Source organism: Lethenteron reissneri, chromosome 55, assembly GCF_015708825.2.
Source record: "Lethenteron reissneri isolate LAM-NWPU_2019-01 chromosome 55, ASM1570882v1, whole genome shotgun sequence".
Lineage (NCBI taxonomy): Eukaryota > Metazoa > Chordata > Hyperoartia > Petromyzontiformes > Petromyzontidae > Lethenteron > Lethenteron reissneri.
In genome coordinates this window covers 125,824-141,674 of record NC_083833.1, presented here as the reverse complement: position 1 = coordinate 141,674, position 15,851 = coordinate 125,824, and the positions used below count along the sequence as shown (strand labels likewise).

The 15,851-nt window shown below is 47.2% G+C and overlaps 1 protein-coding gene across 1 annotated transcript; it reads left to right on the top strand.

The window, feature by feature from the left end:
• Window positions 1-7,462: 7,462 nt before the first annotated feature.
• Window positions 7,463-12,899, top strand: LOC133356671 (uncharacterized). Its single transcript, XM_061574310.1, has 7 exons — window positions 7,463-7,752; window positions 8,510-8,601; window positions 8,699-8,808; window positions 9,132-9,250; window positions 9,715-9,847; window positions 10,374-10,467; window positions 12,483-12,899. The coding sequence occupies exons 1-7, from the start codon at window positions 7,485-7,487 to the stop codon at window positions 12,897-12,899; spliced, it is 1,233 nt and encodes a 410-aa protein (XP_061430294.1). The 5' UTR covers window positions 7,463-7,484.
• The last annotated feature ends 2,952 nt before the right edge of the window (window positions 12,900-15,851 follow it).

The window sequence follows — 15,851 nt, the reverse complement described above, 5'->3', positions numbered from 1 at the left end:
GTGAGTGAGTGGAGTTTGTATGATCTCCCCCTGTTCTGCAGAGTGAGTGAGTGGAGTTTGTATGATCTCCCCTGTTCTGCAGAGTGAGTGAGTGGAGTTTGTATGATCTCCCCTGTTCTGCAGAGTGAGTGAGTGGAGTTTGTATGATCCCCCTGTTCTGCAGAGTGAGTGAGTGAGTGGAGTTTGTATGATCTCCCTGTTTACAGAGTGAGTGAGTGGAGTGGTATGATCTCCCCTGTTCTGCAGAGTGAGTGAGTGGAGTTTGTGTGATCTCCCCCTGTCCTACAGAGTGAGTGAGTGTAGTTTGTATGATCTCCCCTGTTCTGCAGAGTGAGTGAGTGTAGTTTGTATGATTCCCCCTGTTCTGCAGAGTGAGTGAGTGGAGTTTGTGTGATCTCCCCTGTCCTACAGAGTGAGTGAGTGTAGTTTGTATGATCTCCCCCTGTTCTGCAGAGTGAGTGAGTGTAGTTTGTATGATCTCCCCTGTTCTGCAGAGTGAGTGAGTGGAGTTTGTATGATCTCCCCTGTTCTGCAGAGTGAGTGAGTGGAGTTTGTATGATCTCCCCTTGTTCTGCAGAGTGAGTGAGTGGAGTTTGTATGATCTCCCCTGTCCTACAGAGTGAGTGAGTGGAGTTTGTATGATCTCCCCTGTTCTACAGAGTGAGTGAGTGGAGTTGTGTGATCCCCCTGTTCTGCAGAGTGAGTGAGTGGAGTTTGTATGATCTCCCCCTGTTCTGCAGAGTGAGTGAGGGAGTGGAGTTTGTATGATCTCCCCCTGCCTACAGAGTGAGTGAGTGGAGTTTGTATGATCTCCCCCTGTTCTACAGAGGTGAGTGAGTGGAGTTGGTATGATCTCCCCCTGTTCTGCAGAGTGAGTGAGTGAGTGGAGTTGTATGATCTCCCCATGTCCTACAGAGTGAGTGGAGTTTGTGTGATCCTACCCCTGTTCTACAGAGTGAGTGAGTGTAGTTTGTATGATCTACCCCTGTTCTACAGAGTGAGTGAGTGGAGTTTTGTATGATCTCCCCCCTGTGAGCCGAAACACACTCACAGGCAAAAAGAGTCACAGACATATACAGAAACCCACAGACACCCACACACACAGAGAAACACACACACACAGAGACACAGAGAGAGAGACAGACACAGGAGAGACAACACACTATACGACACACACAGAGAGACACACACAGAGACACACACACACAGAGACATGGTCTCCGGAGGAGCTCACCGATGGGACTTTGCCCAGATATTTCAAGGATTGTGAGCTCCTCACACAATCCAACCTGGTTAAACCCAGGATGGATCGTAGGCAGGCCAGCCTAAATGTTTCCCAACCGGAGAGAGACACACACACCAGACACAAACACAAAGACCACAACAGAGAGAGGACCACACAGAGACACACACAGATACACCACAGAGACACACCACAGAGAGACACACATTACACAGAGACACACATACACAGAGACACACACAGACCACACAGAGACACACACACACAGAGACACAGAGACACACCAAGAGACACACACACACAGAAACACACACACACAGAGACACACAAGATACACACAGAGACACACAGAGAGAGACCCACACACAGAGACACAGAGACCCACCCAACACATATACAGAGAAAACCACACAACATAACAGAGAAAACACACACACAGAGACCACACACACACACACAGAGAAACACACACAGAGACGTAGGCATATGCACAATCTCGTGACACTCACTCTCCCTCAAGGGCACGACCTCAAGCGCGACCAGGATGAGGACAGCGGTGGTGAGGACGAGACGGAGAATCTCACCGGAGGAGGATAGCGGCCACCGGCATCGTCCAGCGCTGAAGAGACGTCGCAGCCACGTGTCTTGGTGGCAGCACAGACGGTCTGCCAGAGGGCGCGTCTGAAGCTGCGCAGACAGAGACACAGGGGAGCAGTGGTGAGGGTGGTGAGGAGAGGAGTGGGGAGTGGGTTTGCGTGGTGGGTGGGGTTGGTGAGGTGAGTGAGTGGGTGGTGGGTGAGTGGGTTGGTGGGTGAGTGAGTGGGTTGGTGATGGTGAATGAATGAGTGAGTGGCTGAGTGAGGGGCTGAGTGATGTGAGTGACTGAGTGAGTGAGTGGGTTGGTAGGTGAGTGGGTTGGTGGGTGAGTGAGTGGCTGAGTGACGTGAGTGGGTGGTGAGTGAGTGGGTGGTGAGTGTGGTGAGTGGGTTAGTGGGTGGGTGAGTGGGTTGGTGATGTAAGTGGGTCGGTGAGTGAGTGGGTGAATGAATGGGTGAGTGGGTGAGTGGGTTGGTGGGTGAGTGGTTCGTGAGTGGGTTGACGAGTGAGTGAATTAATGGGTGAGTGCCTGAGTGAGGTGGCTGAGTGAGTGAGTGGCTGAGTGAGTGGGTTGGCGGGTGAGTGAGTGGGTTGGTGGTGAGTGGGTTGGTGAGTGAGTTGGGTTGGTTGTGAGCGAGTGGGTTGGTGAGTGAGTGACTTAATGGGGTGAGTGGCTGAGTGAGTGAGTGAGCATCTCACAGTTTGCTCTGAACTCTGTAGGTGACATTCAGGAACCGTTGAGTTGGTGGTGGTGGTGGAGTTGAGCTTGAAGGGTCAACAGGTGGGGGTCTCTCTCCTCCACCCCCCACAGGAGCCACTTCAACGGGGTCCCAGCAAAGCGTCGCCAGGAGGTCTTGAGACTCCAAACGCAACCTTCAGTAGATACGGCGCAACTGGGCAGATGGGGAAAACAACACTCACACACAGTGCGCTAACCACTGCACCACCACTCACACCAGTGCGCTAACCACTGCACCACACTCCCCCCACACACACACAGTGCGCTAACCACTGCACCACCACTCACTCACCCCACAGTGCGCTAACCAGTGAACCACCACTCCCCACACACACAGTGCGCTAACCACTGCACCACCACCTCCCCCCACACACACAGTGCGCTAACCACGAACCACCACTCAACACAGTGCGCTAAACACTTGCACCACACACTCCCACACACACACAGTGCGCTAACCACTGCACCACCACTCCCCACACACACCACAGTGCGCTAACCACTGCACCACCACTCACCGTGGCTGCACGTGGCGAGGTGGAGGAAGAGGAGGGTGGCCACGTGTGGAGAGTTCCACGTCGCCATTCACACCACGTGACCTCTGACCCGAAGTCACGTGCAGAGAAAATCGATACGCGCGTCTCATTGGTCCTCCTCCGAGGGGGGCCACGCCCCCTCGAGAATTTTCCGCTTCTCCGATTGGTCCGGTGTGGGGGTGACGTCACGACCAACAACCCCCCCCACCCCTCCATTGCCACGTAAGCCAATCGGCGAACTCCCACTGGGTGATGACGTCACGCACGCGCATCCTGTAGCCAATGAGCGCGTCCGCGTAGGGACGGATGACGTCATGTGACTCGAGAGCGAGAGCGGGAGGGGCTACACAAGTCGAGGCCGAGACGCTGTAGCAGCTGCTGCTGTAGCTACAGCTGTTGCTGCTGCTGCTGTTGTTGCTGCTGCTGTTGGTTGCTGCTGCTGCTGTTGATGCTGCTGTGTGCTGCTGCTGCTGTTGCTGCTGCTGCTGCTGTTGCTGCTGCTGTTGCTGCTGCTGTTGCTGTTGCTGCTGCTGCTGTGCTGCTGCTGCTGTTGCTGCTGCTGCTGTTGCTGCTGCTGCTGCTGCTGTGCTGCTGCTGTTGCTGCTGCTGCTGTGCTGCTGTTGCTGTTGCTGCTGCTGCTGTTGCTGCTGCTGTTGCTGCTGCTGCTGTGTTGCTGCTGCTGCTGTTGCTGCTGCTGTTGCTGCTGCTGCTGTTGCTGCTGCTGCTGCTGCTGCTGCTGTGCTGTTGCTGCTGCTGCTACTACAGCTGCAGCTGCGTTGCCTGCCGACAGCAGCAACCTGTTGTGTGCATGCGAGCCCCGCTGCCGTGAAGTTGCGAGGAAAGTATCTGAAGGTTAGTGGGTGGTCCCCCCCTACCTACCTCCACCAGCACCACTCTTCTTTTAAAGGAATAAGTGCGTCCGTCCACGCCTGCGACGATTGGAGTGGTGAGGGTGAGGGGTGAGCGGTTGTTGTGAGGGTGGGTGGTGGGGTGAGTGGTGGGGTGGGTGGTGAGAGTGAGTGGTGAGCGGTTGTTGTGAGGGTGGGTGGTGAGTGGTGAGTGTTAGGGTGAGAGAGTGGTTAGTGGTGAGGGTGATTGGTGAGGGTGAGTGTAGTGGTGAGAGAGGGTTAGTGGTGAGGGTGAGTGGTGAGGGTGAGTGATGAGAGAGTTGTGAGAGATGGTTAGTGGTGAGGGTGAGTGGTGAGGGTGAGTTATGAGTAAGCTCCAAGATTAAAACAAAAAATCTCGACAAATAAAAGTGCATGCGCAGTAATAGAATAATAACAATAATGATGATGATCAACCCGTGCTTGTTAAAGTTCAACGCGTTCACTACGATATTTAATTATCGTGTTCAAATAATCCCGCCAAATTGAGTCGTTGATGAGGTCAGCTGTTAATTAGTAGCGGGCCAATTAAGACGTCGTTAATTAGGTCAGCTGTTAATGACCCTGAGGTGTTGACCTGAGGCCAATTAATTAAGCAACGTGCTCATTCAATTACAAATTGCGTGTGTGACGTGAGTTGACTCGGGTTTTATTTGAATTTTTTAAAATGCAATTGTGTTTAATTTAAGGACAGTGCACATACATTATCAGAGTTGTGTTTTTTGTTTGTATTACGACCGCAGGTATTGTGGTCTATGCAAACATGACTCCTTGTAAAAAGGTGTCAGTTTTGTTGCCAGATAGAAGGGTAAAGAACAATTATCAAGACAATCCGAGATTGAATAGGAATGTTAAAGACCTCTTAATATCTCGATTTAAAGCTTTCGTGACTGCAGGGATTCATCTTCTTGGTTCTTTCGGTAAAGTCATCACGTAGAAGGGAAGTAATAAAATAAAACATGATAAAATAATATTTTATTATGTTTTATTTCTATTATTTTATTACTTCCCTTCTACGTGACTTTACCGAAAGAACCAAGAAGATGAACCTCTTAGTATCGTTGGAGATTGTCATTAATTTAGCTAAGAGTGAGTGGCAAGCTCGACTGGCCACGATGATTCATAGATGTTTGCCTTTTGCTCATTTAACTCTGGGTCACGTTACCTGTGATTGCTTTTTAAATCCTTTATATTAAGTTCACTTGCTTGCTTGCGCGCTTACGACCGTGCAAATCTTTCGGTCGTTTTTTAACCCACTTCCCGTCATCCAATCGAGCTGACATTTTGCACACAGACTCGTTGTGTGTGACAATTTATTTTCCTGAAATTTTTTCCCAAAATTTTCCACTTTTTAGGGATTTTTTTTATTTAATTTAAAATACCAATGTGATAAAAATGAAACTCTTACTGAAGAAAAACAGAAATGAATAATAAAATAAAACCGATGCCACGCATATAAAGGATTTATAGTGAAAAACTTTGTTTTTTACGGGTTAATTTTTTACACATAAAATTTGCACCCTCGTTATAACTGGTGTCACGTGACGTGAGCAGATTGGAGATACAGAAACTAAATACACGTGCGGTTTTATAAATTAATTAACAAGACAAGTATTCACTGGGTAGCCGAGGAAATCACGAGCGCTTGATTGATTAATTAATTGGATGTTTGTGATTAATTAGGCTCGCCACACCGGAAGATAATTAACTTTGGAACTTCCATTTAATCCCAAAGCCAATGTTCCAGCTGGGCTGTGCGAACGGCCTTTAACCTGCTCTGAAAGTTTCAGGTTCTTGTGCACTCATTTGTGTGGGAAAAAATGTAACATTAAATGTTATCACAGTATTTGGTTTCTCTTACGGGGTCGTTTATTTATCCGTTTACAACTCTGTCGGCCAACTGTTGGGCAAAGTCTTGGGGTCTCACACAGTTTGCCCCAAGGGAGTTTTTTTAACATATATTGTTTTAGAATAACGTTATTCTGTAATCTTTTTTTTGCGAAAGTATCGTACAGGTTATCAAATCGCTGTTTCGCCCGAATAACTACCCTTGTAATCAACGACTTGTTTTGGAAAATTTAATCGGATCGCTAATGGCTCTGATGATGATGACACTTGCTGTGAGAGTTGTATTTTTAAATCCTTTATATTAAGTTCACTTGCTTGCTTGCTTAGGACCGTACAAATCTTTCGGTCGTTTTTTAACCCACTTCCAATCGAGCTGACATTTTGCACACAAACTCGTTGTGCGTGACAATTAATTTTCGTGAAAATTTTTTTTTCATATTTAATTTAAAATACCACGGTGATAAAAATGAAACTCGTACTCAAGAAAACAGAAATGAATAATAAAATAAAACCGATGCCACGTATATAAAGGATTTATAGTGAAAAACTTTGTTTTTACAGGTAAATTTTTACCTAGTTACAATGGCATTGGTCATTCTAGTGAATAAGTGGCACAGATGCTAATGCAACAGCAATGCCATTTCGAGGGTGTGGAATTTATCCTGTTATGTACGAAACTTGAGAACCCTAGCTACATACAATGTCTGCTGCCAGTTTTATAGGGCTGAACATTGAAAATGTCTAAGTGTACAATTATTGCGATTCTAATGTTTTTAAATAATTTTATCTTTTCCTGTAATTTCTTGAAATTCTCTTTTGGCTGGTTAAGTAAAAACATGCCTTACAATGGCTGCCCATAAAAAAATTTGTTTTAATGCATTTGTTTTCTGCCTATTTGAGTGGCCAGTTACTGGGCCGATTCTCCTGCGAGACCCGAGTGTGTGCTTCGCCAGGGAGAGATGTAAAAATGCAGGTGCAAAATGAAATAAACATTTATAAAAATAAAAGAATAAAAATCACGACGTTTCGGAAGCAACACAAGCTTCCGTCTTCAGGTGAAACTGTCACAGCAAAATATCTGTTTCACCTGAAGACGGAAGCTTGTGTTGCTTCCGAAACGTTGTGATTTTTCTCTTCTTCTTGGTTCTTTTGGTAAAGTCGTCACGTAGAAGGGAAGTAATAAAATAATAAAAATAAAACATAATAAAATAATTATCACGACGTTTCGGCCACAACGCAAGCAGCCGTCCTCAGGTGAAACCAGGTCTGTCGGGGAGACGAGTCTGAATGAAACAGCACACGAGCTTGGAGCATATATATAAGCTGGGTTGGGAGGGGGGGAAAGGGCGCTTCGACAAAAGAATTTGCATATAAAGAGGAATTTAGCATATTTATGGGAAATGCAGGAATGTAATTAGTACTACATATGCCCGTGCATTATGCAGGATTAGCAGCATCCAAGGGAGGGGATATGGGAAATGCATGTATGTGAATAGTACTAATTATGCCCGTGCATTATGCAGGATTTGTGATTTTTATTTTTATTTTAATTTTAATTTCATTTTTTACCTACGTGACTTTACCGAGTATGATTCCTTGCAGTCGCGAAAGCTTCAAATCTCCAAGATATCAAAATGGACGAGCGGCGCATGCATCAGGACGATGAGGAGCTGCAACAGCAGCAGCAGCAGTCTCCAAACAATCGGAAGGCTCCTTCACGCACCAGGCAGAATGCAGCTCAGTCTGTGCGACAGTATCCTCCTGCCTTGGCAGAGGCAGCAACCCAGACTTGTCAGTCTCCACAGGCTCAGCCAGTTGAGCACACCCCACAAGTGCCTAAGGTGTCTTCTGGCAGCAGTCAGCGACCGAGTGGAGAGGCGGCTTCTGATCCAAGCTCCCAAGGTGATCACTTTGACTGCCCCTTGTTCACACACACGTGCTGTCTAGCTATTAAGACATATTTGAGGTGTTTGTAAATTATATAATTTCACTAATAGGGGTTTTCCCCTTTTTTATGGCGACAAAACTGACACCTTTTGCAAGGAATCATGCTTACATTAACCACAATACCTGCAGTCAAATGCAAACAATAAACACAACTCTGATAATGTATGCATTGTCTTTGAAACTGATTGGTCCACACCAGAGACAGCTTTCTTTAGAGTCTCGTCTCATATGGTTTTCGACCAGATGACGCCAAGTATTGTGGTTAATGTAAGCATGATTCCTTGCAAAAGGTGTCAGTTTTGTTGCCAGAAAAAAGGTGAAAACCCCTATGAGTATTTTGGTACTGGCAAAGGAGGTCCCATGATGACGCCTTTTGGCGTCATCTGGTCGAACACCATATGAGACTAAGCTCTAAAGAAAGCTGTCTCTGGTGTGGACCAATCCGTTTCAAAGACAATGCATACATTATCAGCGTTGTGTTTTTTGTTTGCATTTGACTGCAGGTATTGTGGTTAATGTAAGCATGATTCCTTACAAAAGGTGTCAATTTTGTTGCCAGAAAAAAAAAAGGGGAAAAACCCTATTGGTATATTTTGCTACTGGCAAAGGAGGTCCCATGATGACATCATTTCAATGTATTATTCTGAAAGAAATTGTCCCTGCGTGTACTCGCCTTACCTGTCCGCTTTTTGCCACTTAACCAAATCCTCAGGCTGCGTGAAAGTGGTGTACGACATGCTGATGACTGCAAGCAACTGTGGCAGCAATTGGCCATCCGACCAAGAAGACATATTTCGCCTCCTGGTAAGTTACCTGCTTTCGTTGAAATTCCTCGCAATCACATGTCACAATAAGCATTTGATGTTTTAAAGAATTTGCTCTGCGGTCTGTATGTATGTAGGTGCACGGGAGAGAACATTTTGAAATATTAAAGAAAATCAAGGAAAACCTGGAGCTGATCCGAACGCTGCCCACGGATGCCAATGTGTTGCGCAACCTGCAGCAACAACAGTACGTGAACACGAAATAGACACATCGCTGCTCGTACGAGACAAGTTCCCGATTGCTGCTGTAATTAAATGGTAGCAACAGAAGGGAAGTAATAAAATGATAAAAATAAAAATAATAAAATAATTCTCACGACGTTTCAGCCACAACGCAAGCAGCCGTCCTCAGGTGAAAACCAGGTCTGTCGAGGAGATAGCGTCTGAATGAAACAGCACACGCGCTTGGAGCGTGTATATACGCTGGGTTGGAAGGGGGGGAAAGGGCGCCTTGACAAAATAATTTGCACATCAAGAGGGTTAATTTTTTGGGTTTTTTCTCCCTCCCAGATACGTGACGGAATTGCGTGGCAGGCCGTCCAACCTCAGCCGACACGGCAGCGAGTGTTCACAGGAAGTCTTGGCCGGCAGCCAGGGATCCTCCAGTGCCGGCGAAGGTTCCTCATCAGGTGACACAAGCTTTCCCTGCTCGGCGCAGCACATTTCTCTGCACGGAACGTGGCGGCATGCGCTAGAATTGAAAGACGCGACACAATTTGCCACAGTGATACGCAGTCTTCTTGGTTCTTTCGGTAAAGTCGTCACGTAGAAGGGAAGTAATAAAATAATAAAAATAAAACGCGATAAAATACAATTCTCACGACGTTTCGGCCACAACGCAAGCAGCCGTCCTCAGGTGAAGAACAGGTCTGTCAGACGCTGTCTTTCCGACAGACCTGTTCTCCACCTGAAGACGGCTGCTTGCGTTGTGGCCGAAACGTCGTGAGAATTATTTTATGATGTTTTATTATTTTATTACTTCCCTTCTACGTGACGACTTTACCGAAAGAGCCAAGAGGATGAATTCAATATTACTCGTATATGTGTTGAGGTGTAAATGGTTTTATTGTGAATGCTCATCCACTGGTTGCAGGCGTTGCACAGGATTTTGTGACGGGTGAAGCGAGTGGATCCAATGGTCCCCCACGGCCACCGGACGGAGACAACCCACCGGCCCGGCTTGGAACCCTGCCGGACAGCGGCAAGCCTGGCAACGCTCTTTACAAGTAAGTGCCCTTTAGGTGCATCATCGTCGCCACCTTTAAACATCGTCGTCATTTTTCGATTTAAAGCTTTCGTGACTGCAGGGATTCATCTTCTTGGTTCTTTCGGTAAAGTCACGTAGAAGGGAAGTAATAAAATAATAAAAATAAAACACAATAAAAATAATATAATAAATAATAAATATTATAATAATGTTGCTTTCCTTCTACGTGACTTTACCGAAAGAACCAAGAAGATCGTCATCATTCACGCTCTGAAAAAAATTACAAATAAATGAAAGGGATTCTTTGCTGAAATAACCTTTTCTACTCTGAGACATCTCTTTTAGCAGTGGCAAAATATAGTAGTAGGTTTTTACCCTTTTAAACTGGTACAAAACTGACACCTTTACACAAGGCATCATGTTTGCAATAACCACAACACAAGTAGTCAAAAAACAAACAAAAAGAAGCAAAAAGTACTTTTCGTGATTCTTGTATTTGGTATTAACATTTTGGAGCCTTGTGTGTTGTTGTTTTGTGTCTCAAGCTTCCTGAAACAAATAGACTGCTTGGAGTTTTTGGAGAATTTCACTTCACGTGGATTGTCGAGTGTCCAACAGCTGATGAACGTCACTCTGCAGGCAAGTTCCTACGGACGCTTCCATGCAAACTACGCGTGTTTTTTTACGTTTACAGGATTGGGATTTATTTTTAAGTTGTGCAAGTTTTTCTGCAACATAAAAAATGCACAAAGAAGCATGGAGAAGATGGAAGGTTGGAATTAAACTTGTAAAGAGTTAATACGTGTGTAGGTGAGGGTGAGTGGTGAGCGTGAGTGGTGAGCGTGAGTGGTGAGGGTGAGTGGTGAGCGTGAGTGGTGAGGGAGAGGGGTGAGTGGTGAGGGTGAGTGGTGAGGGTGAGTGGTGAGCGTGAGTGGTGAGGGTGAGTGGTGAGGGTGAGTGGTGAGGGGAGGGGTGAGTGGTGAGGGTGAGTGGTGAGCGTGAGTGCTGAGTGGTGAGGGTGAGTGGTGAGGGTGAGTGGTGAGTAGTGAGGATTGTAGTGCCACAAGAGGGGGCTCTGGGACCCTAGGCAGAGAAGCCCTTGGCGGCAGGCGCTAGGATCCCAGGCACCCCAGACAGTTAAGCCCCTTAGCGCCACCAACGGGGGGGCTGTGTGTGCTCTGTGGGATACCTGGGGGCGCACACAACCCCACCCCTCGTTGGGCACGAGGCATAAAAGGGCAGCTCCCTGGACGATCGGGGCCAGTCGCAGCTCAAGACCCGCCAGCCAGCTTAGGACCCTGGACCCCCTCGTCCCGCTTGTCCTTGTAAGGGCCGGGACGCTGTGAGGGCCAGTGGTGGGACTCTGGGACTCCCGGCTCTACGTCCTTGTGAGGGCGAGTTCCGAGGAAGCCAGAGTCCAGACCCACACCTTGGCTGGGTCGGGTCAGGTAGCCTCCCCTAGGGTAATTGTAGCCGGAGGACCCCAGAGCGTAGCCAGAGTAGTGTATCTAGGCTGTGTACCTAGGCTGTGTATCTAGGCTGTGTACTTAGGCTGTGTACCTAGGCTGTAACAGAGTATCAGGACTGTTGGAGTGTTGTATTGTAATAAAGAAGTTACCTCTACAAGTGTCTCCGGAACCCATTACACGTGGATACCGAAACATGCAAATAAGAAACATTGACAACTGCAAAAAAGTAGATGGGCTTGGGCAAGGGAACATCACTGGACTGCATTGTGGCTGGGAAACAAGACCGGTGTTGGAGTGGCATCCAAAGTAGAGCACACATCACCAAGAGGATGACCACCACAGAAATTCGAGTTGTGAGAATATTAGTTCGTGTGTAGTTGATAGATGGATCGTGGTCACATAGCTCGAGTGAGGAGGCTGAGGAGTCCTGATCCAGTAGTGGGTACAAAAAAAACACATTCCTCCTGCGGAGGGAGCGGGTAGGAACGTTGGGTTGCTCGGTCAATGGCCAACTGTGAGGGCGGGCACAAGCCGTCGTGAGTAGGTTAAACGTTGAGTTTTATAAGGGCACCACGGGGTGACCAGCCCCTCCCCACCCAGCCCCACCTCACCCTCCCCACCCAGCCCCTCCCCACCCTCCCCTCCCCACCCAGCCCCTCCCCACCCTCCCCCCCACCCAGCCGCACCCCTCCCATTTTTGGATGCACGACGGACAGACACAATAATCCCCTGTGGGCTGGTGGAACCAGGTGGTTCCTACCGGTAATACCGACTGATTTTGTACATTAATTGCTCTGAGGAATACACGTCGTCAGAAATTTGAAGAATGTTGTATCGTACACTATGGGAACCTCATTTGCCAGTAAAAATATCATAATTGTTTTTTTACCCTTCTATCTGGCAACAAAACTGACACCTTTTTACAAGGAGTCATGTTTGTATAGACCGCAATACTTGTCTCGGGTGTGGACCAATCAACTTCAAGGACAGTGCATACATTATCAGAGTTATGTCTTTTGTTTGTATTTATGACTGCAGGTATTGCGGTTTATACAAACATGACTGCTTGTAAAAAGGTGTCAGTTTTGTTGCCAGATAGAAGGGTAAAAAACCAATTATCAATGTTGGATCGCTGAACAAATTTGGTGTGTGTGTGCATATTTTCTGTGTTTCGCTGGATTTTAGGACTTGGATGAACTGGGAGTCCCAGAAGCCAAAAAGCGACTGCTATTGAGTGGAATCGAAGAGCATGGCGTGTCCACCACGATCTCCAGCGAGACGACACTGCAGCGCTCGTCCAGTGAAGAGACAGTCCACCTCAGCTCCGAGGACGACGACGATGACGGCATCGACACCAAGGACGGCATCCTTGCCAAAGTGTTCCCAGCGCTGCGGCCCTTTGGCAGGAATCTGTCCTCTGTCGGCAATCGGTATCGCAAAAGCAGCATTGCCAAATACAATTTGCGAGCGTACGCTCGCCAAGCCGTTGGCCTTCCTCGTGCTGGCAGCTGGGGAGGCAGTAGCAGCCTGGAGGTGCCCAGGAGCAAGATGCCAAAATTGTCTTCATGCTCTGACATCGAAGAAGAAGAGGGGCTGGAGTGAGGAGAGAGGGGGGGGTAGCGATAGATGGATGATGGTGGGAGGTTGTGTGGGCCGTGGGATGCACTTTGTATGAAAAGCCCTTGGGGTAAATAAGCTGGTGTCTTTTGATTGAAAGCTTTCGTGACTGCAGGGATTCATCTTCTTGGTTCTTTCAGTAAAGTCACGGTCGACAGACCTGTTCTCCACCTGAGGACGGCTGCTTGCGTTGTGGCCGAAACGTCGTGAGAATTTTTATGATGTTTTATTGTTATTATTTTATTATTTTCCTTCTACGTGACTTTACCGAAAGAACGACGTTTCGGCCAGAACGCAAGCAGCCGTCCTCAGGTGAAGAACAGGTCTGTCGAGAAGACAGTCTGTTTTTATTTATTTTTATTTCCATTCTACGTGACTTTACCGAAAGAACCAAGGATGAATCCCTGCAGTCACGAAAGCTTTAAATCGAATTTCCTTTGAGCTTGCTTGCATAGTTTTTTTTTTTACAGAATGCAGTCAATAAAATATAAAGCTGCATCTTGGCTTTACTACCCAAGGCAGGAACTTGTCTCTTCCAAGAAAGAAGTGAATGACTTATCAGTTTTGTTCCTTCTTAATTTTGGAGCTTTCGTGACTGCAGGAATTATTCTTTGGTTTTTTCGGTAAAGTCAAGTATAAAGATAAAACGTGCCGTTTAAGTCATCTGGAGTTGAAATATACAACACGTTTTGTTTCCATGCAGAGGAGATAGCCATGTTCAGAGCAATGTGCTTTTTTGTTGTGTTGCATTTGCTCGACTGTTCAAAGATCGTTTCAAATCTGCATCTATTGGAAGGATGAACACGAAGTGGGAAGGTTTTTGCAAAATCAGATGTTCTTGTACTCCAGAAGATTGTTGTACGGGGCCTGTCTGCTATAACCTACTTGATAACAACCCCAAAAATGCCTAAGTAAAGTTGATTTGTGACATGTTCCATTCTGCAAAGTTTTATAGACTTTGCTGCTGGTAGCAGATGTAGAGAGAACAACACCTGTCTACACTTAGTGTTCATGGAACTGTCTTAAGCGTATATATGCAGTGGGTTTTTTTTAAAATCCATTATATTAAGTTCATTTGCTTGCTTAGGACCATGCAAATGTTTCGGTCGTTTTTTAACCCACTTCCCGTCATCCAATCGAGCTGACATTTTGCACACAGACTCGTTGTGCGTGACAATTAATGTTCGTGAAACATTTTTTCCCAAATTTTACACTTTTTAGGGAATTTTTTTATAAATATTTAATTACCAATTGCTTAATGGTGGCAGGCAATCATCTGACCCATAGGTGGCAGCCATCTCAAGCCAGAGGACAAGAGGACTCTAGCCGCCACGCATATAAAGGATTTATAGTGAAAAACTTTGTTTTTACGGGTAATTTTTTGTTACAGGTAGGAACAACAGTTCCCCACCGCCCACCAGGGATTATGTGTCTGTCGTGCATAGCCCCTCCCACCGTGTACACGCTCCCGGATTGGTTGAAGTGCGTCACGTGACCGCGAGCTTTCTGCCCAACCAAGTTCCTAGCTGGCCACTGTGAAGGAACGTGATTGTGCTGTGGATTCAGAAACCCGAGTTTGAGGGTGACGTCCGAACTGCTGATTGTTTGGGCGCTGACCACTGGTGAAGTACCCGTCTGGTCACTGCCTGCATCTTGGAGTGGATTGAACAAGGGCTCTTGATATTATTGAGCTTTGATTAAAAGCCAAAAACCTTTAAAGTACAATTTCAGGAATTGTTTTTCTGGATAAACCGCGGAAAAAATATATCCAATGTTTGAGTTTGCATACGGAGCCCAAAACCACCTGTACGTTTTGCAATGTGCTTTATATTTTGTAGCACTCACTGCCTTTCATGTAAACTGGTACCAGGTGCATACAGCGCATGGGAACGTTCAATTCGAATGCGCAATTCCCTGGAATAGCCACAGTAGTGATTTGTTTAAACAAGTTTTGACAATAAAAACAACTCTCTTTGAACCGTTAACACAATCTTTTCTGACGGTGTTTTTTAAATACTGTCTCGTTAAACCACCCCGTCACGCCCGCCAATTAGCAAAGTTTGTCACGTAAACAAAGCGTGCCAATTCGTTATAAGCTCAGCACACCTGTGCTGCACCCGAAACGTCATTTCATTTCGTGTTTTCATTTCTAATTTGTTTCACCCACGTGACTTTCACATCTATAATTACAAGCGCACAACTTCATCCGTGATGGACGTTGCACTGTCCATCCTTTACATGCACGGGGCGCTTCAAACTCCAGGTCAGAGGTCGCAACCGGGTACCCGATACCGTACCCTACCCTATACATGGCTACCCGTACCCAGTCGGGTACGGGTAGCCGTTTGCGACCCTGGTGCGGCCGGGTACGGGTAGCAGGAGTCACTGGTGAGTAGCCGTTTGTCACTCATTTCGGGTAGGGTACGGGTAGGGAACGGGTACCCGTACCCAGCTGGGTACGTGTACCCATTTGCGACCCTGGTGCAGCCGGGTACGGGTAGGCCGTGAGTCACTTGTGAGTCGCCGTTTGTCACTCATTTCCCAACGTCTTGTCTCTTCTCACAATTCAAGTTCCTAGAATCAACCCACCCGCGCCTGCAACATGGCTTCATCCCAGAGGTCGCAACCGGGTACCCGATACCCCTACCCAATACCCGGCCGGGTACGGGTAGCCGGTATCGGGTAGGGTACGGGTACCGTTTTCGACCCTGGTGCGGTGGGTACGGGAAGGCGTGGAGTCACTGGTGAGTCACCGTTTGTCACTAATTTCCCAACGTCTGTCTCTTCTCACAATTCAAGTTCCTAGAATCAACCCCGCGCCTGCAACATGGCTTCATCCCAGAGGTCGCAACGGGTACCCGATATCCGTACCCTACCGATACCCGGCTACCCATCCCGGCCGTTTTCAACCCTGGTGCGGCCGGGTAGGGTAAGGAA

What these genes read in the sequence shown, in the direction of transcription:
- LOC133356671 (XM_061574310.1), top strand. Translation starts at nt 7,485, where the DNA reads ATGGACGAGCGGCGCATGCATCAGGACGATGAGGAGCTGCAACAGCAG. An exon ending in CCTGGCAACGCTCTTTACAA is followed by an intron (nt 9,848 to 10,373) that starts GTAAGTGCCCTT and finishes TTGTGTCTCAAG; the next exon opens with CTTCCTGAAACAAATAGACT. An exon ending in TGATGAACGTCACTCTGCAG is followed by an intron (nt 10,468 to 12,482) that starts GCAAGTTCCTAC and finishes GCTGGATTTTAG; the next exon opens with GACTTGGATGAACTGGGAGT.